This window comes from Semicossyphus pulcher, unplaced genomic scaffold, assembly GCF_022749685.1.
Source record: "Semicossyphus pulcher isolate SPU_LCO1_2020_fin unplaced genomic scaffold, fSemPul1.0.p SCAF_17, whole genome shotgun sequence".
Classification (NCBI taxonomy): domain Eukaryota; kingdom Metazoa; phylum Chordata; class Actinopteri; order Labriformes; family Labridae; genus Semicossyphus; species Semicossyphus pulcher.
The window spans coordinates 20,978,813-21,003,386 of record NW_027211681.1 but is presented as its reverse complement, the minus strand read 5'-3'; the positions used below and the strand labels follow the sequence as shown (position 1 = coordinate 21,003,386).

At 42.0% G+C, this 24,574-nt stretch overlaps 1 protein-coding gene across 2 annotated transcripts in view; it reads left to right on the top strand.

Moving 5' to 3' along the window:
- grin2ab (glutamate receptor, ionotropic, N-methyl D-aspartate 2A, b) overlaps positions 1-24,574 on the top strand; it is a 119,200-nt gene that overhangs the window by 76,587 nt on the left and 18,039 nt on the right. For both annotated transcript variants that reach the window (XM_069665312.1, XM_069665311.1), the window contains 8 exons: positions 3,041-3,207; positions 3,323-3,457; positions 3,547-3,646; positions 6,761-6,966; positions 12,759-12,873; positions 12,992-13,194; positions 21,013-21,181; positions 23,729-23,882. In XM_069665312.1, coding sequence (XP_069521413.1) covers positions 3,041-3,207; positions 3,323-3,457; positions 3,547-3,646; positions 6,761-6,966; positions 12,759-12,873; positions 12,992-13,194; positions 21,013-21,181; positions 23,729-23,882 — 1,249 coding nt within the window. The remainder of the gene's footprint in view (positions 1-3,040; positions 3,208-3,322; positions 3,458-3,546; positions 3,647-6,760; positions 6,967-12,758; positions 12,874-12,991; positions 13,195-21,012; positions 21,182-23,728; positions 23,883-24,574) is intronic.

Below are 24,574 nucleotides of genomic sequence, written 5' to 3'. Positions count from 1 at the left end.
TCGAGCTAAGAGCAGATACTTATCTGCTTAAGTTAAACTGCATTGACCGGCCCCACCGGATTGATAAGCCGTTCATGTGGATGCCCTGGCACGCTCAGTAGTCCAGCCGCCATCACTGGATTTGTGTTCACTCGCTCTGCATTTTACCTCCGAATAATGTGATTTAGATTATCTGGCTAATCTGTGAGTAAAACCTGTCTGATCTTCTGCCTGACTGATTTCTTTTAAGTGTGGTTGTGTTGACAACAGCTACTTTAAAGAATACAAAGTAATGACTTACAGCTCATGTACAAGGAGCAGGGTGTTATAGAGGAAATAAACTCCAGCAGGCAAAGCAGAGGACTCTTGTCTCACCTTAAAGAAAAGTATTGCTACCCACTCGCTGTACATTATTATTTGAAATGTCTTCTGCTCCAGAATAGTCCCCTAAATCTACAGTTGAAAAGGCATCCAAAGCCACCGTGACCTCTTTAGCCTTCTCAAAATTAGCCTACTTAGCTTTTATACCTCACATTAAACTGTACACTCCCATTGATCGTAAAGTGAGACGAGGCAGTGGGATGGCCCGAATGACTGCAGCTCCTGATCAAGGCTTTCTGACCCGTAAATGACAAAGTCTGCTGACATTTTCTTTTTCTGCCCTGGACCATATCGTGGTCTGCTTACTGTAACTTTATGTCTGTCTTCTGCAATTTGGTCGATTTTTCACTCCTTTGTTGAGAGTCTACTGTTTTCAGACTGATGGGAAATGATAGGACGTTTTTGCGGCTATTATCTGATCCGTCTTTCTGCCTGATATGATTGGACTAAGGCCCCGTGTCCACATAGCGCCCTTTTCTGGCAGCAAAGTGTTGGCATGGCGCTGGGATGAAACGCTTGTGCAGTGAGAGAAAAAAAACATGCGGGTTTGGTTTCTATGACAACAATAAGTTTAACTTACTACACAGCTAGCAACAAGCTTACAACGTGTAGGCCGATAAAAGCACTTACCAGCAACATTTAGTGTCCGGCTGATCTGCTCCCACAAATGGGCTTTTTCGGTCTCTATGGTGATGCTGTTTGTTTGTCATGTCTTACAGCTCCAGGTGGACACAAACGACCAAAACAAGTTGCTCCTCCATGTTTGGTGGTTTCTCTCGGCGGCTGTGTGTGCTCTGAACTCAATGGGAACAATTGAGAAAAAAAAAAAGGCACTATGTGGACGTGGACACGGACTGTGATCAGAACTGTGTCCATAGTAACGATCTGTGTTTCAGCAGTCTGCTATACAGAAATAGCACACCATGGAATGCTGTTATTAACCAATCAGAATCAAGTATTCAACAAAGCCGTGTAAGAATGCCCTATATGACGACAAAGATATGTTGTAATGAACTGAATTTAACATTAACTAACTATTATATCGACATTATATCGGCTGTTTCAGCACTGATTTGTTAGTGCGTGTCGGTGGTACACTTGTGCTGTGTGTGCGAGGGTGTGAGTGGGTGTTTGTGCGTGTTAGGACCTGTGCTTGTGTGTTGGTGTTATCTGGGCACAAGTGAGGATGTGCCTGTTACAACATAGAGAGATTGCTTCTTGCTTTTTTCCCCCCCTTTCTCTAAATCTGAGTAAAGTGTAAAGCCACACACACCTACAGTCTCACGCACACACACAGAGATAGAGAGAGAGATGGGAACAGAGAGATAGATCTTTTTTGAAGTACAATTTCATCCTCTCTCCTTCCTACTTTTCTCCCTTTTTGTAAGCGGTGAAGGGAGGCGAGTTAAGTCTCTGCAGGGCCCCGCTTTATGTGTGTGATGGACAGAGCTGAGGGCTCTTTGTTAGACAGACGGACAAAACTTTACACACATATATCTATACTGTACACACACATGAAGGTGGAGGAGGTGGAGGGTGGGGGTAGCGACGGGAGCTGACAGCTGATTCTCCATGTGTGTTTATGAGAGCTTTGATGTTTAATGTGTCACGTTCTTTGATGCCCTCCGCGGAAGGGTTGTCACAGCATGTACGTGTGCACGTGCTGTGTGTGTGTGTGTGTGAGAATGAGAGACCTTGTGAGGAGGTTTGATGTTTCCGTCTCTCTTAGTTTTTCTCCCAAGACTCTCTCACTGTGTTTTTTCTTGCAGCAGGTATCTCAATCTCACTCACAAGACTGCAACACTTTTTCTGCTGCTTACTCTCCCCTTCAGCCTTTTTCTCTTTCTCTCCCCGTCTACTCCTCCTCCCTCCCTCTCTCTCTCTCACTCCTCTCTGTTGAATTGGCTGCGTTGCTGTCTATTTGTTGTGTCCCAAGGGGCAAACTGAGCTTACACTTTATGCAAACATACATTCCGCAATCATTAGCAACTTATTTCACACTCACTTTGGGTTTCATTTCGTTTAATAGCTGCTTTGGTTTTTAGTAATGCTTCCTCTCACACCGACCTCCTGTTTCCGTCTAATGCTGAGACGAAATGATTTAACTGTACATGGCATTGTGAATTAATGCCGCGACGTTATTTGAAGCCGCAGTTTGTAGGGGGGAATCCTCCGACTTCAAACGAGACTGCTGGGAAATGACACCACATCTTTTCACAGTTTGTTTAGCACAGAAAAGTTGTGTTCTGCATTAATGACTCAGATTTTTTACAATGGAAAACAAGCCAGTTCAACAATACAGCAGCATACAAAAGCAGGTAGAGCAATTATCTTCCGAGACAATGGCTGTTGTTATATCGGCTACTGAGGGTGAAGTGTGTCAAACCTGTGAGTTATGAGGCCGTTATCGCAACCATTAGGCCCCCCCTGTTGTCAGCAGTCACTCTCTCGCAGCGTCGTCTCACTAAATCTCTCAGTATCTCTCCTTTTTCTCCCGTCTTTTCTCTCTCCTCTTTCATTTCTCTCACACTTAACACTCTCTTATCTCCGTCACTCTGCGCGTCTGACTCAGTGATTGCAAATCTGTAAATTGTTTTAATTCCTTGAGGTTTTAAGTCTTTGAGGCTTTTGTTTTTTTTCTGCAATTAATTCAGACAAATCTGCTGACTGTCGTTTGCAGGATGAGAAGTCCACGTTCTTCCAGTTCGGCGCCGCTCTGCAGCAGGAGGCTCTGCTCATGCTCTCCATCATGGAGGAGTATGACTGGCATGTTTTTTCTATCGTCACTTCCAAGTTCCCCGGGTACCAGGACTTCATCAGCACACTGAAAGTAACTGTGGATCACAGGTAATGAATACGCTCCGCCACATGTTCACACACTCTCTGTTTTCCTCTTTAACCTTTATTTACGGCAGCTGGCAGGATTAAGTACCCTGTATTATTTAACGGTGTATTGTTACAGCTTTGTGCGCTGGGACATGCAGAGTGTAGTGATTCTGGATGCTATGGACGGCGACCCAAACTCTAAATCACACATCGCCCTCAAGAGGATCCAGAGTCCCGTTATACTGCTGTACTGCTCCAAGGATGAGGCTATGTGAGTGTCTCTGTGTCGCTCTGTTATCCACTGTTCTGCTGTGAATCTTTATGACTGTTTTACGACTGTTTCACTCTTCTCTTCCACAGATATATTCTAGAAGAAGCTCGGTCCCTGGGCCTGATAGGAGCCGGTTACATCTGGATTGTGTCCAGTCTCACCACTGGCAACCCAGACTTCACCCCCGAGGTAGTGAGGCCCCATATGTGGCAACAGGTGGCCACTTTTCAGTGGGTTGACAAGACAAGTAGTGTTCTTAATTCCAGGCTGTTGCAGGTCATCAGCCGCCTCTCCTTGATTCGTCCTTTATTCTCTGCAGCAAAGATGAAATGCAGAATAATAAGAAATGCTGTAACTTTTGGTTAAAGTAGTAATCTTGAAGATTTTCATTTAAATAAATGTCTGTTAGGTCTCTATCTTTCGCAGAATGAGGTAACACAATGGTGATTGAGCCTATGGCCCACTGATGAAAGCCTTTGCATTTGCAGTATTACAGACTGGGTGTCTGCTGCGACTTTGTGGAAAAAATCACAAGCAACGCCCAGTTAGAGACACGTTTTCCATCAGCCAGCAGTGGTTGTTCTGCCAGAGAGGGTAGGCGGAGCTAAGCGGCTGCTTTTCCGCTCTCTGCAAGTGCTGCGAGTAAACAGTAATCTACTATGGCTGAACAAACAAAGAAAAGATCGATAGTTACAACCGGAGCCAACCGTGGACGTCACACATGCGACACTGTCTGGATATCTGGGAAGTGTGCTCCTGCAATTACTCTTTATCACCATAGGTGCCGCCAAAGAGAACGAAACTGAGATCTTCGAGACTACAACTTTAAAAACAATACATTTCCTTATCTGCTTTCTTAGCAAGAGTTGGATGATAAGATTGATACACCTGCCTTTGAATATGAAACTACTTCATAGCCATTAACTTAGCATAAATAAACAGAAGGAAACAGCTCGCCTGACCCAGTCTGAGGAAAGAAATGCTTACCAGTGTCTCAATTCACATGACACAAGGGAAACTGGACCCAAATGCAGGCATCTGAAGATCAATAACTAACACTGATATCTTGTTTGTTTAAACTATGCAAAAGGCAAAATCTACAAACAAGAACAAATTGATTATTTTACATATATTACATGCCGGAGACTCCAGATAATAACTGCTATAAACAATAATCCGGCATATACCCACCCTTTTTCATACTCTGTTTTTGTTCAGGTTAAACTAACAAGATATGACATGTATAAAAGTGAACTTTAGAGATGCTGGTAGGCATTTTGTGTTCTTCTGACTGAGCAACGCTAGCTTCTTCCCCATTTTTAGCCTTTGTGCTCAGGTAAGCTAACCGACAGCCGGCCTCATATTTAACAGACCGACATGTGAGTGTTGTCAGTCTTCTTATGCAACCAAATAGTGAATAAGCACATTTGTCTGACATGGTCTAAGACAGCATACAGATAAATCAGGGTGACTGGGAACTAGAATTCATATTAAATCATCATTTTAGTTTACTTCTTATTTATGTTATTTCTTCCTATTCTTCTCTCTTTACCTTTAAAGACCCCCTCCAGTGAAAGTCAAGTGTTTAACCTTGTAAACATCTCCATGTGGTGTTCTTCATGTGCTACAAGACATATCAGGGACAACATCAGCAGTCATCTCCATGGCTGGGCCTGTCTGCTTTTAAACTGCAGTGTACCAAGGACAGGCTGAACAACACGTTTTCAGATTTGAGACGTCACAAACCTAAGGAGCCAGTCACGTTAATGGACGGGGTGACGCTATGCAAATCATTATGTGTAACCTATGGCAACCACTCCGGCGATGCGCGAGCCATCTGTAACCGTAATCATAATTTTTGCAAACTCGCTACTGACTACTAACGTTAACATTACTACTACTAATTACTACATTTCAAGCTCGCTAAGTTCAACAAGTTGCTACTAAACGATGGCAGAGACGTGTTTTGTTTTCAGCTGTAATTTTACTGAAGGAGAAACGTAGCACATAGTGGGCGGGGCCTATGCAGATTCAGGAGATTTTAATGAGGGAGAAGGAGGAGATGCCTCGGGAGGATTTTTACAAGGTAATTAAACATATTTTGCAGGAAAAAACATATCGGACACAATTTATTATTTCAAGCAGAGCATTTTATACGTCTTAAAACACGACTGGAGCTGCTCTTTATACATTCTGTAAAGAGGGATGTGTCGTTACAGTAATGTACACTGACATGTTGGGAAACAATTCAATAAGTTTTCTACATTTCAAAGCAGAACATATATACGTATGACATAAATCCACTTCTTATACATACATGTACACACATATGCCAAATCTTTAGGCGGTAAGGCGGTGATTTTAATCATTAAAAAGAAGGCAACACCCATAACAGTAAAGAATTTATTAATTTGTCAATTCAGAGACGTGTGGTTGTGACCCACGTATGAGACCCATCTCGACCATAACTGAGAAAATCTATCCATTTGTAGGCAAAGTGAGAAAGTCTTTTTTCCCATTATGTATATTTTATTAAATATATCGACCCATTCCTCTATTGTGGGGGGGTCAGGATGAATTAGTATTTTTGCTTGATTAGAGCATTTTGTATGTCTTAAAGCAGGACTGGAGCTGCTCAGCACCTAAATCGAATGTGTGATAGCATTACACACACATCCACTCTCAATATGTAGGACAGCAATGTAGCTATTATCCAAATAGCATATAAATGTGTTTATAAATAATTTAGCGTATAATCAGCTCTATGTCTCTCCTCACGTTAAACAGAGACACATCCAGTGTTTGCTCACCTTCTCTCTAAAGCCTCTCAAATATTTACTCTCCTCCCGTCCTTGTCCATCATTCTTCTCGACTCCGACCTCTTGTTTGTGTTGGGTTTTCATGCCTCTGTTTTCTTTCTGAGACAAAGATCTGATTCCACAGCTGGTGCCAAATTAAAATGAAAAAACAAAGTGTTGTGTGGTAGATTGACAGACGAGCGCGCCGGCAGTTTTTGATGTTTTCTCAGTCTGGTTTGGAGAGATAAACTTAGTGAGCCATTTAGTTTCTCAAGTGTTTTCATTTGGACAGATCTGATATAGGCGATACCAGAATGAGTGAATGGATGCAGTTTGTGGACAGTCTGCTCACACTTCTTTAATAGCCAGAAATACATTATTGCAAGATGGCACCAATGCATCATCTGCTCGACACCCTTGAAAGATACATATGGATTTTTTTTTAAATCGGAAGTCAAATTGAATCTACGTGCCACCTCTCAGACCTCCTCTCCTCTCCCCTCAGATGTTTCCCCTGGGTATGATCTCCGTGTCCTACGATGACTGGGAGTACCCGCTGGACACGCGGGTGCGGGACGGGGTGGGCATCATTTCCTCAGCAGCCACCTCCATGCTGCGGGGGAAGGGGGAGCTGCCAGAGGCCCAGAGCAGCTGCTACAGCACAGCATCAGACAGGAGCCCGGGGAAGCTGCCTCCCAGTGCCCTGCGCAGGTGTGTGTGTGTGTGTGTGTGCGTCTGTGAGTGTGAGGAGATCAAGGCCTATAGCATGGGGAGGCAACATTATCATCGGCAAGTAATTGGCCTCAATGAGCGTTCATTACTACGCTTTTCCACTTGGATGGCACCTAGGAGTGGGTTTAATGTGAGTTTTTGTGACCTTTTTATTCTGCATTTCATTTAAATAATACCATGATTTGTTGCACTAAACTCATACTTATTGAACTACAAACTTTTATATTTGGGGGCAAAAAACGGAGGGAGAAAATTCACCAGCTTGTGTAGGTTGACTTTAGAATAGAGTTTCCTTAAAGAGCAATGCAGGCCTACTTTATGTCCTCCTCAGGTTTGTGAAAAGCATCCATCCATTGTCTATGCCGCTTATCCTGTTCAGGGTCGGGAGGGGGGGCTGGAAGGCGGGGTACACCCTGGACTGATCGCCGGTCAATCACAGGACTGACACATCGAGACAGACAACCTTTCGCACTCACACCCACACCTACGGGCAATTTAGAGTCACCAATGATCCTAACTAGCATGTCTTTGGAGTGTGGGAGGAAGCCAGAGAACCCACGCATGCACGTGGAGAACATGCAAACAACTGGGGTTTGAACCAGTGACCTTTTAGCTGTGAGGCAACAGCGCTTACCACTGCACCACCGTGCAGCCCTTGTGAAAATCAATTAAATATAAAATAGACTACTTTGTTATTTATTGTTAAATAATGACATTTAGCCTAGCTAACTAAAAGAATAGGTAAAGGCCAGTTTCAATTAAATGTTGACCAAAGTCCAGATCAATGCGAGGCTCAACCTAAGTTTTTCCCTTTGCAGTCACAACTTGTTTAAACACCTTTGTTGCAAAATAGAAGCCTGTTAAAGGAGAGCGTTCTCGCCTCATTTAAATCTATTTCTGTTCCTGAATGTCGCTGTAGACGTAAAGCTAAATGTAAATATAACACAACTTTTGTCTTTGCGCCGGGCGGACGCTGAACAATTTCAAACCTGACTTTGCGATATTATGAGGACCAGCCTCGATTGGCTTTGAATGAGGAGCCGAGGGACAGAAGAAAGTGAGCGAGGAATGAAAACTGCTCCACTCCGCTCTCATGCTCTGGCACCAGGTCGTAGACATACAATGCAAATTTTAAAGCTCCTGTGAGGAACTTTCAGTTGGTGTTGATTTTGGCGCCCCCTGTGGACAAAGCCGTACCTCTTATCTCTTTGCTGATTTTGTCCTGTTCATGCTTAAGTGGTGATTTTAAGAACAAATCTCATCCTGCTTTCTTTAACTGTCATATTTATCACTCCGACCCCCCCGTCAGCGGTTTCAGGCATTACATATATAGAAATAATCAGTCTTGTCTCTGATGGTCTGGTTTGCTTTTGTAGCTCATATAGAGTAATCAGAATTAATGTCAGTATGTTTCATAACCAGCGAAAAACTCCTCACAGGAGCTTTAATCAACAAAATATTTTTAAACAAAATTTCCCTTTATGAGCTACACATTTGTACAATTGTAAATGTAAAATTCACTTCAGCATGCAGTTATGATAAATAAAAAATTAAGGTATAAAAAAGATAACAAATGTAATTTTTCATGTAATTTCTTGCCAAGTCAGCTGAAAGCCGTGTAGAGGGGTTGAAGCGCTGCATGCGGCTCCACAGCCGCAGGTTGGTGACCTCTGGCCGAAGGACTTGCATAACTGTGTTTGTCTTTGTAGCTGAGGGTTGAGCAGCCTTACGTAACTCCTTTTAATGTACTAATGAGTGGGGCAGAAGCAGGAGAGGAAGCAGAGATGACAGCAGTGTTTAACACTGTGATGTCTAATGACATTTAACACTATTAACTGTTGTGTAAATGTCTGCTCGCTGCATGAGCTCATTCTGCTGTCTTGGTGGAGACACAATGAACCGAACATCAGGCAGACCTCCATGTAGTTGCTGCCCTGACTTAACTAGAGCCTAGTATGTGTCTGATCTGTGTGTATTTATGTGTGTGCGTGTGAATGTGTGAGTGCACCTTGCTGCACATGACTGAATTCACTGTCATTAAGTCAGGATTAAAGCAGCTTTTACTTGCTTTGTTCTCCCTCTGTTTTTTCTTGTTATGTGACTCTGTGGGTGGCACACGTGTGTGTGTGTGTGTACATGCACATATGCATATCAGTGTGTGTGTGTGTGTGTGTGTGTGTGTGTGTGTATTCTCTGAAGTCTCTGTGATGAGAAACAGTCAAATCCTTCAAACATGCACAGGGCACAAGCGGGCAAACACAGACATGCATGCGAGCACATTCATACTGGCAGAAGCAAAGACACAGAATCTGTTTTGCTTCCTGTTAAATATCTTTTGTGTGATATCGGGACATCTTTAATTTGAGGCATGCTGTGGCTAAAATACGAATGTTAATTCAGAAGTCTGTATAGAACTGAAAACGCGCAGGTCAGGTTGCTCGGCTCTGAACATCTATAATGACTTATGTGTTGCCTCATTAGAATAAGAGCCACAGTCTGATATTCACCATCATGGCTTTATTATCCCATTCCTCTCTCTTATTAGACCATTACAGTATATATCAAAGCGTATACAATATTGGCTTTGTTGACAGGTTGATCCAATATAACCCAGACCTCAGTCGGAGCTCAAACCTTTTTGGAGCAGTGTTTTTTCTTCCTGTCAGAGGTGCCTCGTTTGTCTCACTAAGTTATTAGATAGAATTTGCATATTTGTCAAAACAACTGCAGCCAATTTTTGTGATAATAAACTGACAGGTCGGATTTCCCTACCCTGATTTGGAAGTGGTGAGGCTGTGATCAGAAGTCTGCATACATTAGTCTAGATACAATCTTGCCGCAGTGTGCATATAAACAGCGCGAGGTGGAGAGGAATAGGACAACATAATCTGGCACTTAAAAGACACTATCAGCCCCGTTGGATTTGTTGTCATTCTTGCCTGACAGGCATTAATATCTCAGACTCTAGTTCGGCGTATTTGGGCTGCACAATGGTAGTGGTTTTTATTGAGGTTTGTCCTTGCAGTAAATTTCAAAAGGTTATTCTATTTGATGGGACCACTGTACCATGCAAACCCCTAAGCTGTCACTTTCTGTCTGAAAAGATGCGCCCTACCATAATAGAGGATTTGGAAAAAGCCTCCCGTCTTTTATTATTTGTACTTTTAGAGTGGTCACACAATGGCTAGTATTTCAATAATAGAAAAATGCTCCACAGATAGCCGCAAAGGGACCCACATTTTAAAGCTGGCATTTACAACAGCTGCTACTTTTTATCTGTCATGTGGCTGGAGCTGCTGGAATCACTGCACTCCTTTTAAATGTAGCCTTGCATTTCATTTTGTTAACATAACGGAGGATCACAAAGCGACAAACAGATTACACATGTGAATCTAAATATGAATATTTGAAGTATAATCTGCCTGTTTTACTTGCCTCAGAAACACCAGCCTCATCCGATTACATCAAAATCTTTTCCCCAAAAACGGCAACAAACCTGAAATAGGAGGAGACAGCACTTTCCCAGAATAGACTGCAACAGTGTTTCCGCTATATGTATTCAGCTGGGGCAATGCACTGTGACAAGGGCATCACCTGCTGCACCATGAAGATTTCCCAACTCAAAAATAAATATCTGTGTCACTAATAGTCAAACGCAGTGTTATCTGTACAAACAAAGGCAGGTTATAATACATACAAAGATGAGTCTCTTATGTTACTTTGTAGGTTTATATGTAATAATTTGTGTTTGCTTTTGGGACTTTTCACGCCCGGCAGAGCTGTTTGGTATTTTTGCCGTGCTTGCATGCGAGGGAGAGAGGGACCTTTTATTTACTCTGCACTCAGTGTGAGTGGAGCCTGATTTAAAAGAGCACAGGCCTGTGTCCCAGTCTTTGTAAAAACAGATGATTAATGTACCCCTCGCTAATCCACTGCCCGACAACAATATTTACGTGTGTCGCCTCTAATACCGCTCCTACAGATGAGACGACACACAACCTGTTGGAATCGGTGGTATTATCCTTGTTTTCATCTGCAGGGCGCATGCTAAACAGCCCTCACACACTTCACTGTATTCATCTTGACTTCATGTCGCTATATTAGTTTATGCTTTCATGGTCGTGTGCCTTTGTTTTAGCTTCATTTTAAACTCATCCCTTTAGAATGATAGAGCTGTGCATACCTGAAGCATGCTTTGAATGCATCAATTCAATGTGTATTTACATACATCAGATGTTATTATTACACAGCTGTGATAAATACTTGATTCTGATTGGTTAATCACAGCATTCCGAGGTCTGTTATTTCTCAATAGCAGACCGTTGCTATGAAGAACAGACTGTTGCTAGGGATGCGGCTCTAATCACACAATCTGAAGGACTAAGTGTAATCATATCAATCCGCCGAAAGAAGTCTGGTAAATTTGAAGTCGGTCTGTTTACAGAGGGGAAAAGAGAAAAGAGACAAAAACAGCGGAGAAAGAAATAAAGGTTAAACGATGCACAAACTGAAGGCTATGACAGAGAGATTTACAAAACTGAAGAGGGCACATGAAGTAAACAGCACACGGTACGGGATACGGCGGTGTTTAAAGACGGTGAATGGAAAAGAAAATGTCAACAGACTCTGACAGTGACGAGACAGAAAACCTCAATCAGGTGCTGCAATGATTCCTGCGGTCCAGTTCACCGTGTCTTACCTCGTGTCAGTGGAAATGTTTCCATTTAATGTGAGTGACGTTTGCTTGGTTAGCTCATTAAAAGAAGGCTAGAGTCAGCCGTTGCTGTGGACGCAGCTCTCAATGTGAGTGTAACGGACTATTTTTAAACTGAATTTTTTTTCTTTAAGTAATAAAATAATTTCCAAATCGATATTTTGTGTCAAATTATTGTAAGTAAAAAGCTGTTTAATAAGCAGGATAATGTATATAGTGAGCAGGTTGTTATAGCGCTATAACAACCTGCTCACTGTACATCATCACCGTAGATACAATTCAGATATGTTTGTAAAGCAGCTGCAGGTTTTTTCTCTTTTAGTTGGCTGATATTTCAGTCACCTGATTGACCCTAATATACACAGTCTGAATGTATTACTCCATTTTAAATGAAACAAAAAGCAAGGCATCCTGGAAAACGTGTTCCCTTTTTACCACAGCTGCTGTCCCTCTTGTGATTTGGAGTTCTTAGTAAACTTCCTTAGACAGCCTCTCCTTCCTCCAGTGGGAGTTCATGCTGTTATCCCGGTCTTAACTCTCAGAATATCCTCTCCTTCAGTAAACTGTTGTACTGGAGTGACTGTATTCTTTATCCCCATATCCCTGTGTGTGATACTGGTTCATTTACTCCTCTCTGCTGCTTCACTGTAGCGAGTGTGTAAATGTTTCAGCAAAGGATCTGTTTGCGTATGCAAGATAACTGTAGTGAGTAACAGAGTGAGGGCAGCCTTTTTGCACCAGTGGCTTGTCTTTCAGGCGTATATCTGTGGAGAAATCAATGCTGAATGTTGATGGGAGAGATATGTGGCCTCTGACTCTTCTCCCTCCTACACACAAATAGATGCGCACACACGCATACACACTCATGCATGCATGCACACGCAGTGGGTGAAGACAGCATTGATTTGAAGAGGATACTCTTGCAGTGATTACAGAGTGCTTAACTTGTTATTTCAAATGTATCTGCTCTTGTGCACACACTCACAAACACTCAAACAGATGCAAAACAAAAGCAAATAACAGCTTCCTCCTTTCTTTACTTTCTCCTGTGTTTCAGACACATGATGCACGTATGGAACGAAGGACGAGACTTATCCTTTACTCCAGATGGTTACCAGGCCAACCCTAAATTGGTTGTCATCGTCTTGAATAGTGAAAGGAAGTGGGAGAAGGTAACAAATGGACACAGTGGATTTACAACAACAGGAAGGAAATTAAAATGTCAAACCACTTTAATTAAGACGGGCATTCCTGATTTTGTGTTTGTGTGTGTGTCTGCGCACACACCAGATGGGCCGTTGGGAGAACGGGACGTTGTCGCTGATGTTCCCAGTGTGGCCGAGGTATAACTCCTACGGGGACGAGGATGCGGATGAGAACCATCTCTCCATCGTTACGCTGGAGGAGAAACCTTTCGTCATCGTCGACAACGTGGACATCCTCACCGGCACCTGCATGAGGAACTCCGTGCCCTGCCGCAAGCATGTCAAAGAGTAAGCGGACACCTACACTGCTTGAGAGCCATTTAAACAAGAAAACGAGGTTACTAAAAAAAGGCTAACAGTCCCGGAAGTGGAGGTGTTAGGAAAAGTTAAATCTCAATTTGATTAAAAAAAAAAGGTGGTGTATTGAGCTCAGCAAGACATTTGACACTGAATTAGATCAACTTTAATTTGTTCCTCTAGAAAGAATTGAATAGATTGACACCTCTCTAACTCAGTTTGTCTAAGAACATAATTGTCAATCACTTGCCCTTTGCTTGTCCACTTTTGTTCTACAAGGATCCCTACTGGGCCCACTCGTTTTTACTTTATATAATAATGACTCACCATCTGTTTGTCCTCGAGACTGCAATTCATGTGGCTGACAATGTAATGTATGCACATGGGAGTACTGAAACACAAGTTGGAGCTAAACTTACACCCTCTGTGCTCCGTGTTAGAACTCGGTTGTCACAACATACATGTTCTGTGTAGCTGCAGATGGTTTTTATATCAGGAGAATAGATACATGATTAGTATTCACGTCTCATCCACTGTTGCAAATTTCTGATTCATACGTAACTCTGCATATCAGCTGAGGCAGCCAAGATGTTCATCAGTGATTTCCCCACACATTACAACTATTTTATGCTCCTTGTCAATGTTGTACAGGAGTAAAACTCCATCCCAACTTCTGTCAGAGAGTTTAACACATACAGGCAAAGTAGTTCTTGTTTGGCTCTGGGATAATCAGTTCTGTCAGTATTAATAATTAATCGCTCTCTGTTGCTGTCAGCTTGCTAATGCCAATCTGTCAGTGTACTTGATTTTTTGTTTTTCTGCGACCACTTTAATTGCATCTGCTCCCACATGTGGTCTTTGTTCCGTCGTGCCGTTAATGCAGCGTGTGTTTTTGTAGATGTATCGGGCCTGTCGCTTGTTTCAGTATTACAATTTGCAATGACTAATGCTGCTCATTGTTTAACTCTGTAGTTCATGTCGACTTTAAGCATTAACATCCAGCCTATCAACGTTCTGCTTGTACTGCATTTCTTTGTTTTTACTTGGTTTCTTTTTGAATCTCATTTGAGATCAAGGTTATTTAAAATATGGCGAAGTATGGATTGAGAAAAGGGCCATAAAGGCCAAATGATCAGCAGGCCAGGAGCCGAACCTGCGCGGTGAGGACTGTAGACTCTGTACTGAGCTAAACCAGCGCACAAAAGAGTTGAATCTTTGAATCTTCTCAGCAACTCAACATTTAATTGATACATTTAAACACTACTGGATACTTACTATTGGTTCTAAAATTATATTTAACACATTAAGCAGAATTTCTGTGGTTTGAATTTTCCTTTTTGAAATTACTGGAAGGACATTTCAAATTGTGCAATTTTACGAACAAACATTTGGATGAAAAAATCAACTGATCATTTTTGTCTCCAGCTGTTTTAGATTTAGTCTTTAGACAAAAACGTTTATTAGTTTAAGTCACATTTTAGTCATTTTTACCCTTTCATAATTAGTCGTCACATTTAAGGCATTATTAAAATAACACTTTAATATCAGCACATCAGCCATACAGTAAAAGAACGATGAGGGCACAGCATCTAAGGATACTGGATCACGTTTTATGCTTGGTCCTAACTTTTCATCATCACTGATGTCTGATTGAAGCAGACAGCCGGTGATAACTCTTTTTTTTTTATGTGGAAGAAGCGTCAAGTGGCGCGTAAAACGCCCCTTTTTCTGTGAGCGCGCACAGAACCTGAAGCAAAAATACCTGAGTTAAGAGAGTGTTCACAACCATGTTTGTGATACATTTTATCTCTGACTGGTGCTTGAGGCTTTAAAATATCATGGATTTTAAATCTCCGACAGCCGACCACGAATATTTTAGTCCCATCTCGTCTCGTTAACCAAAACAAAAGAAACGTGTCGTCAAAGATTTTATTAGCAACGATCTATTTAGCTCGACGTCTGGTCTTGCCATGGAAAAAAGGTTGTCATAATTTTTGTTAGAAACATTAACGCAGCTTGTCTCTGCTCCGAAATTGTCTTTCTTGGATTATATCAATAACAGAGTACATCACGGACCGAACTGCAAGTTAAATAAAGATTTTATTCAACTTTTGGACACTTTTCTGACTTAATTTGTGAACTAAAAGGAAACTAATCAGCAATTGTTTGTTAATTGAATAATAGTTAATGTAAGATACCAAATATTCCCTGCTTCTGGCTTCTCAGTTCTGAGGATTTGTTAAAGCAGAATATATTTTTTAGACAGTTAAAAACAAGAAACAAGAAGTCATCACCTTTGATTTAGAAAACTGAAACAGGCACTTTTCATTCATTTTGACCAAACGATTATCAATAAATTGTGAAAATAAAATGCAGATTAATCGAGAAGAACATAATCAGGAATCAATCGAGAAATATTTCACTTCTATAAATATGTTGTTCAAATTTTCAGTAGTGATTTCAGCTCATTATCAGCTGTTTAGTTGCTTTGATTTTTCAAATCCTTACGGCCGTAGTTGGCTTCCACACAGGCAGAAAACTGGCCTTTTGGCTTTACTCTGGCACATTTACTGTGTGTCTGTGAATGTGCAGTGTCCCTGTTTGAAAAGGCTCTAAATAAATAAACCCCAGCCTGAGCCGTACCTGGGGACAGAAAATCAAAAGATGTTTCATGTGGGACGATGCCCAACCTTTTGTCATCTCCCATCTGGACTGCAACTCCCACCAGGCATGGCTCGTAAAGTATTCTGTTCTGCAGCTACAAAACGTCCACAGTGCTCCAGCCTGCCCTGTCTTCAACCTCCCCAAGTTCCCCTATCCCCCCTTCCCCGCCCCCACCTCCCCTCTCCCCACCGGCTGCCGTCGGCTGTTCACATCAAATTCTAAATTCTGGTCCTGGCAGTCGAGGCTCCTCTGGGAGTCACATGCGCGTATCTGCAGGCTACGGTCTACCTGTACTCAGCAGCCTGTGCTCTGTGCTTTACTACAACCGGCCGCTAAGCTCTCCGCTCCCTGCGGCTGCTACATCATCGTTTCACCTGGCCTTGACTCCTCTTTCTGCTGCTCCTCAATAGTGAAATGTCCTTCCCACTCCAGGCGGGACAGCAGCATTACTCCATATCTGCCATTCTTAAAACGGCCTCTTTCCCCTGAATGAATATCCCCATTTGTCATATCCTCTTTCTGCACCTGCTTTAAAAAAACATCTCTTGGAAATGTTTACTTGCTTTTTCTCTGCTTGATTTCAGCAAGCCTTTATCTTACACGATCAGCGCAGGATCACAGAGATATTTTATCTGTTATCACTGCTCTAAGTTGCCTGAGATATCAGTATGTGCAGACTGAATCTAAATGTTTTCTAAATTCATACTGACTTTGTTGTGCCTCTTCATCGAATATGATTATTTTTATCTATATAAACAGTTTTTTCCCACCTCACCACTCAGCATCTCACTGCATATATATCACTTTCTCTGCTGCAACAACAGCAGTGGGCTGAATGTCTCAAATCGTCCTTTTATACATTTAATATTGGTTCAAAGTGATTATCACAGCCAAAGTAAATTTCATGTTTATAAAACATTAATTTGTAGATTAAAGTAATAATGAAGATTTTCATGTAAATAAATGTCTGTTAAGTCTCTTTCGCTGAATGAGGTAACACAATGGTGATTGAGCCGAGGGCCCACTGATGAAAGCCTTTGCATTTGCAGTATTACAGACTGGGTGTCTGTGGCGACTTTCACGGAAAAAATCACAAGCGGCGCCGAGTTAGTGACGCGTTTTCCATCAGCCAGCAGTGGTTGGTCTGCCAGAGAGGGTAGGCGGAGCTAAGCGGCTGCTTTTCCGGTCTCTGCAAGTGTTGCGAGTAAACAGTAATCTGCTATGGCTGAACAAACAAAGAAAAGATGGATGACTACAGATACAACTTCAAAAATAAGTGACAATCCAAAGAAAAAGAAACAAACTCGACGCTCAGATGAAGGCAAACAGTCTAAAAAGGAAAGCGACCGTCAGCGAGGGAAATCAAGAGTTACAACTGGAGCCAACTGTGGACGTCACACATGCAGCACTGTCTGGATATCTGGGAAGTGTGCTCATGCAATTACAGTACGCCCAAGAGAACGAAAATGAGACCTTCGAGATTACAAATTTAATTAAGGCATTGCTTTTAGGTTTTGATTGGTATTTTTTACATTACATAGGATTTACTATATATAGTTTTTTCTACATGTGAGACGTCTGCTTTTAAAAATCAGCTCAACAGAAAGCTTTAACGCCTTCTTTCTGCAGCAATACGTCAAACAATATGACAGACCTTTTACTTTGAAAAATACTCAAAAGGCATTTTCATAGTGGCTGAAATGTGCTGCATGCCTTGTGTGTAAACAATGCACAGATATATCTCAGGGAGACGGTGGAAGTAAAACTTACTACTGAAACTTCCCTCGGATTCCTTGATATCTTGAGTTCTGCTCCAATTATCTCCTGTGTACGGACACCTCAGTGAGAGGGCTGTATGACAAGACAAGGCTGTTTTTTTTTCCTACAAAGTAATTCAGCTCATATCTCAGCTCATCTGTGTACAGACGGCTCAGACTACGTAAACAACAATCATAATTGCTGCAGGTTTATTTGTCTCTAGCAGGACTGTATCTGCTTTGTGCTTCTGATTAATCACTTTGCCACAACACAGTCCAAACGCTGCACTTTAATCTTGATTTTCTTAAGTATTGTTCTCAAAACTGACAGCATGATTGTCATAATTTCAATGAATGTCAAATGTTCTGCCAGACAATAGAAAATATTAAAATTTCCTTCAGATACTAATTATGTTAGGATAAGATTGGATAGGCTAGCCATTGTCAGCCGAAGGGGAAGTGCAAGAGAACTCAAATGTAATTACTCTTTCTGAAGATGCATTATCTTTTTTTAAACAAACACAATCTAACATATTAAAAGCCTTTGTGTCCGACTGATTCGTCCACAAATTGCTTCTTTTGTCCGACCAACTGTCCAAAACCAAAAGACGCTTCATTTACGATCATAAATGACAAAGAACGGCAGCACATGCTTACGTTTAAGAGAGCTGGAATCATCAGATGTTTGATGTTCCTGCTTGACTGAAACCATCTGAAATCTGTTATCAAATACTTATTTATTCACGTTTGATTAAATTATCGTTGAAAACTGTACTCAAAAATGTCAAATGTAAATGTCTGTTAAGTCTCTATCTATCGCCAAATGAGGTAACAACGGTGGCTGAGCCTATGGCCCACTGATGAAAGCCTTTGCATTTACAGTATTACAGACTTGTGACTGTGGCGACTTTCGTGGAAAAAATCCCAAACGGTGCCCAGTTAGTGACGCGTTTTCCATCACCCAGCAGTGGTTGGTCTGCCAGAGAGGGTAGGCGGAGCTAAGCGGCTGCTTTTCCAGTTTCTGCAAGTGTTGCGAGTACAGAAAACATGTGTCATGTGCTCCTGAATGTTCCTGAGTTTATTCACTGCCTGTTCACCTTTAATTTGCAGAGCTTTGTTTGTGCGTGCAGCTGAGAAAACCCACACGCCATTAACATGTAACTGTGTCTTCATTAAAGAGGGGGTATTTTGCTGATTCACATTTTAAGACGTATATATAATGTTACAATGTTGGATGTCCAGACTTCAAATCTGTAGGTGAAAGTATGTTGGAGTAATCCCCAGGCTTCTCAGCTCAGTCTGCAGGCCGCTGTGAACGCCAGGTTTCACACAGTTTTTTCTACACGATGCATGATGTCACAAAGTGCAGCCTCAGCCAATCAGAAGAAGGTGGGCTTGTAGGGGAATATGAAGCCTGAAATTAACATGATACCCCTCCTTTATCTATCTCTAGTGAAGGACGATGCCTCATCTTGTTCTTGGCGGACAGGCTCGGGTGGTTGTCAGTCAGCATCTGGGACGAATTTAAATGTGGAAGTCACACTTCAAAAGGAACAACGCCCACTTTCTAAATGAGTCGTTCCTGATTAACTTTGAATCATCCAGAGTGAAACAAACCAGCAACAACTCATGATTACTAATTACTTAATCAACTTAAATAGTGACTAAATAACCCCTAATTACTTAATGACTACATTACCCTTATCATTACTAACAGCCTCTTTTTGCTTTGTCACGTAACTTGTATATCATCACTCGGTGCATGTGTCACTTCACTTAAGGGGTGCACAAATAGGGTGATTAACGATTAAATAATTAGTTGTTAATGAGTCACTACTAGCTGTGCCACTCAATGGCTGATTCACGGTTAAACCAGGAATTATTCAGAACTAATCATTAAGGATTCAGAACTGATCGGGTTGTTCCTTGCTTCCTGCTCACTCACTCCTGAGCCGTCACTTACATTGTTGTTTAGCGTATTGTGAAGTTCAGCCCGTTAAACTTGCGACCTGTTTTATGAACCGTCGACGAATCGCATTGTGATCGCAGCGGGAGTGTGAGTGTTCACGGGCCAAGATGACCGGTCTGTTCTTGACCTTTGTTTACGTTACATTTGCTGTTTCCATCCTCCCATGTGTTCAGACATGCGTACATGCGTCCAGTCACCCAGAAGCGCTACATTGGCTCAGTCGCTCCTTCCACTTTATTTGTGCGTGTTTGTTGTTATGAAGGTAAGAGATGTGTCAAACAAATGTACTGTGTGTGTATCTCTGGGAGTCTGTTGTTGTCGGTGTGTGTGTGTAATTATGTGCGATTATATGTGTGAGTGTTTACATAGTGACATAAGGACACAGAGAGGGCTCAGCTGGGAAGAGCTAATGCATACAGTACGTGTGCATTAAAACACCTGGGGCACATACTGTACATACTTGCACATATGTATGTATACAATGCTCTCTTTCTCTCACACACACACACACACACACACACACACACACACACATTATGCTGCAGCAGATCCAGTTAACTGTGAAAAGATCTTTTAATCCTTTGATGGTTTGGTCCTTTGACAGTCGCTCTCCGTGTTCTCTGGTGCTGAATCCCACTCTTCTTTATGAACTTTCCCTTGAGTCGGAGTCAGCTGTAATGTTAAGTGAAAAGGTCACAGAATTACTGTTGCAATCCATACGTGCTACATTAGAAGATGGCTGACATGGGAACGAGATAAAGTTTTCATGAAAATACTTTTGAAAATGCTGCTATGGTTTAATAGATCATGAGAATCATTTTGATCCGACAATTCGGTTTAGTTCGCTGCTCCGAGGTCCTCGGGGACGGCTGTCAGGAAAGTTTACTTAAACATCCATTTCCATTCTGTGTGTCATGGCCGCGTTGCTGCGTTGCTGCATGTGTGTAGGTATGCCGAGAGTGTTAGAGAGATGCCTCCTTACGGACAGAATCAAAGAAACAGAGGGAGGGAGGGAGGAAAGGACGGGCAAAAAGGAATGAGGAGAGAAACGAGGGGAAGGACAGCTGATATTTTAATCATGTGGGTTGGTTGTTCTGCAGAGCCCAGCTCTATTTAAAGCCCGGCAGCATCTGCTCAGTACCCCTGAGTTTTCAGGCACTAAGGGAAACACACACAGACACACACACACACACACACACTGTACGAGCTCTCTCTGCCCTTCAGCTGTATTTATGGTTACTCTGCACTGTCATAATTCTAGTTTTACTGTGTGATGGAGCCACCAGATGTAGAGTGAGCAGGAACCGAGAGTACAGTTACACTCACACTTCACACACCCGCCTGTTTGGACACTGAAAGTCTCCCCTTAAATGAAGAATTATGACCTCATTATTTTGTGCATATGTTTGTGTGTTGCAGTAACAGCACATCAGGAGGCTCCTACATTAAGCAGTGCTGCAAGGGCTTCTGCATCGACATTCTGAAGAAGATAGCCAGGAACGTAAAGTTCACCTACGACCTCTACCTGGTCACAAATGGAAAACATGGCAAGAAGATCAACAATGTGTGGAATGGCATGGTTGGAGAGGTACTTTCTACATGTCTATACCCTTCTACAGTAACACTTCAATCTGTCTTTTATTAAATTAAATGGGAAATACATATGTATGTTTTTTTGCAGAGTTAGGTAAGAAGGTTGATACTGCTACAGCCAGCAGCTGGTTAGCTTAGCTTAGCAAAAAGACTTGAAACAAAGGGAAACAGCTGGACTGGCTCTGACCAGCTGTACATAAATTCACAGTCATTGTTGTTCAGCTGTAAGTGTACAGTTAATAACATTGGTCTGACGTTTCTGGTGTTTCTGCTGTGCTTATTTTATGAGTTGCTGTGAGAAAACCAAATCTACCTAACAGTGTTGTTTCGCCTAATTTAAACACATTCTTCAACCCTTAAGCATTACCAATATCAACTACACAAACTTACTGACTTGTCTAAATACTTTTAACCACAGGCTCATTAAAAAAATCATAGTGGCTGTGTTTGAAATCGCATACTATTCTAGCTGTACGCTCTGATTTGGCCAAAATGTTGTAAAAGCAAAATGTGCAGTACGCCAAAAATACCCGGATGTCGTACTGATTCTGAAAAAATCTGCCGTATGCAGCAGACCAGTCTACCTCACCTACTGTATCCCACAATGCAAAGTGCCGGAACGTCGTAACGGTGGTTGAAATGGCGGATAGCAGCAGCATTCGAGCAGAAGGGGGCGCTATAGCTAAAGAAGCAGTTTCCTTATGGTTGGCTGTTGTTTACTTTCCAAAACCAGACACTGGCGCCTGGCGTAGCATACCGCAAAATACATTTGAACAGCTCCATACTACAAACTACAGCTGAACTCAGTATGCAGTATGTAGTATATAGTATGCAATTTCAACTAATGCTAACATTAATTTAAGAACCTTATTAGCTAGCTAGTCTCAACGCCCAACATTAAGTACTGTTAGCCTAACTTAGTCCCGCTTTTCACATGATGTATTCACAGCTTTCTGTTACCCGACACCCAAATACAAACAACAACACATAACCATTGTAATTTGCATGTACATTTAGCACAGGTTTTATACCCAGAAGTCATTGTAAACAAACATTTAGGTTCTGTAGCTTCCTGTCTTTATGCTAAGCTACGATAAGCAGGTGCTAGCTTTAGCTTCACATTCAATGGACAGATATTAAAGTGGTATTTATTCTTTTATCTTGGTCTCAGCAAGAAAAAGGAATAATATTTACCTATAATTTAAAGTGGCAGGTTAATGATGTCACCTCCGTTGCATGTTGCCACCTGTCACTATTTTGAGTGCATTAACTGCTCAGCCCAATTTTAGACTCTACGGGGATTTACTTTTAAATGTAATGATAACTACACAGTTAATACTGTGTCATTCTATATTTTTATAACGTCTACAAATACCGTAAAAATTCCCCACCCGGTCCTTGGCACTCAGCCCTAAGCCTAATTGTTCCTACCGGAGAAATGTGTCGTGTGTTTTTAAGCGTTTATAAAATAATCTACAGCAATGGAGGCCTGTAGCAGACGAATAAGCTGTAACAGGCTTTGGATATAGAGACAATACTTGATAGAGGAATTAGTTCATTGTTGTTTTTGGTCTTTTTAAGGGATTTGTTGACTTAAAGAAAAATAAGGATTATCTCCAGACTTGTCCTTTAAAGCTGCAATCTGTGATCCGGTTTCAAGCAGAGGTGTCTGTGTCACCACGTCAACGAAACCTTAACACACAGGGCGGGATGCTGCTACTTTATTCTGATTCACATATCTTTTAATACACAGTTTGACACCAGACAACAAGAAATGTGATAATGTGATGTATTGTTTTGTTTATATTCTAAATGATGAGAGTAGAAAGGGTTTATGTTTGAGGTATGATCACTTGTGCGGCACCACAAAGAGCCAATTTGTCATCATTATGTTTCACTCTTAAACGATACACCTGTCTTTTAAGTGCTTAATCATGTTTCTTATTGGGGCTTTAACTTCCATATAAACAAAGATTTCAGAGTACAGATTATGACCCTCTTCATAAAGAGATTTATCTGTTCTGGAAATGATTCATTCGCGCACAGATTAAATGAAGGCTAAGTGCTGTCACGGTAAAATCTTAAAGGTCGACACTGAAACGTCTGATAATGGAACCTGACAATATGATCCATGGGTTGCGGTAATGTTTCAGGAGCAGGCGGCGAGCGGCCTCAGATGAGACAATTACATCTGAAAAAACATAAAAATTTAACTGCTTACTAAAAACAACATCTGTACGAGCAAACATCTCTGTCTGTCAGGAGACATTCAGACGGGCAGGAATGGCGGCGCGATGAAAAAGACAGCTGTACTTTTTACTTTTCATGTGATACGGCTGAAAACGCCCTCAAACTATAGATGACATTCTGCGCTTATAGCCTCAGCCACTGTGATATTGCTCATCTGAAATAAAAAGAAGGGAACATATCAAAGGCGGATTGTCTGATGTCCAAATATTTACAAAGCTCTCTTCATATGTATCAGTCCGTGCAGGTATTGAGGCACGCATTCACTGCTGCTACTGCTCTCTGTGTCGACCAGGTGGTGTATAAGAAGGCGGTGATGGCAGTCGGTTCGCTGACCATCAATGAGGAGAGGTCAGAGGCCATTGACTTCTCCGTGCCCTTTGTGGAGACTGGCATCAGCGTCATGGTGTCACGAAGCAACGGGACCGTCTCTCCTTCTGCCTTTCTCGGTAAATCCATCCCTCTTTTTTTAAACTCTCCTCTTTTTTTCCTCTCTCTCCGTCTATCCCCCTGTGAGCTGACTACTAGGAGAAAAAGAGAAGAAAGGGAGGGGCTCACATGTTGGCAAAACCCCCGCACATAAAGTGGAATATTTTATTCAGACAGTATATGCTGGCCAAATTCCACTTGTACCCTGACTATATCTGGGCCTCAACACCCTAAGCACATAAATATTTCTAGCGCAGCAGAGGAAGTGGAGTGTGCCAGCTGTTTTTGAAAACTCAGCTCAGACAAAGCATTCTTGATACCCTCCTCTCTCCTCCTCCTCCTCCTCCTCCTCCTCCTCCTCCTCCTCCAGTTGTTCAGATGACTAGAAACTGAAGCGTTCCTCCGTGCTCGCCTAATGTATTGTATTGTCATTGGAGCGAGACGGGGAGCGAGGGGGTGTATTGGACCATGCGTGTGTTGGTCCCTGTGTATCAAGCCATGTGTCAGGATGCGTGTGTGTACGTAAAAAAAAAAAAGTGATACAGCGGGAATATATTAGAATGTTTGCGTATTGAATCAAGCACGTGTGGAGAATGAGTATATGCTTTGGCCGGATGTATGTAAAGGGGTGAATTTTTTGTGTGTGTGTGTGTGTATTGTATTAATGTGTGTGTGAGCGAGTGTGTGTGTTGAGCCTGGGCCAGGGTATCAG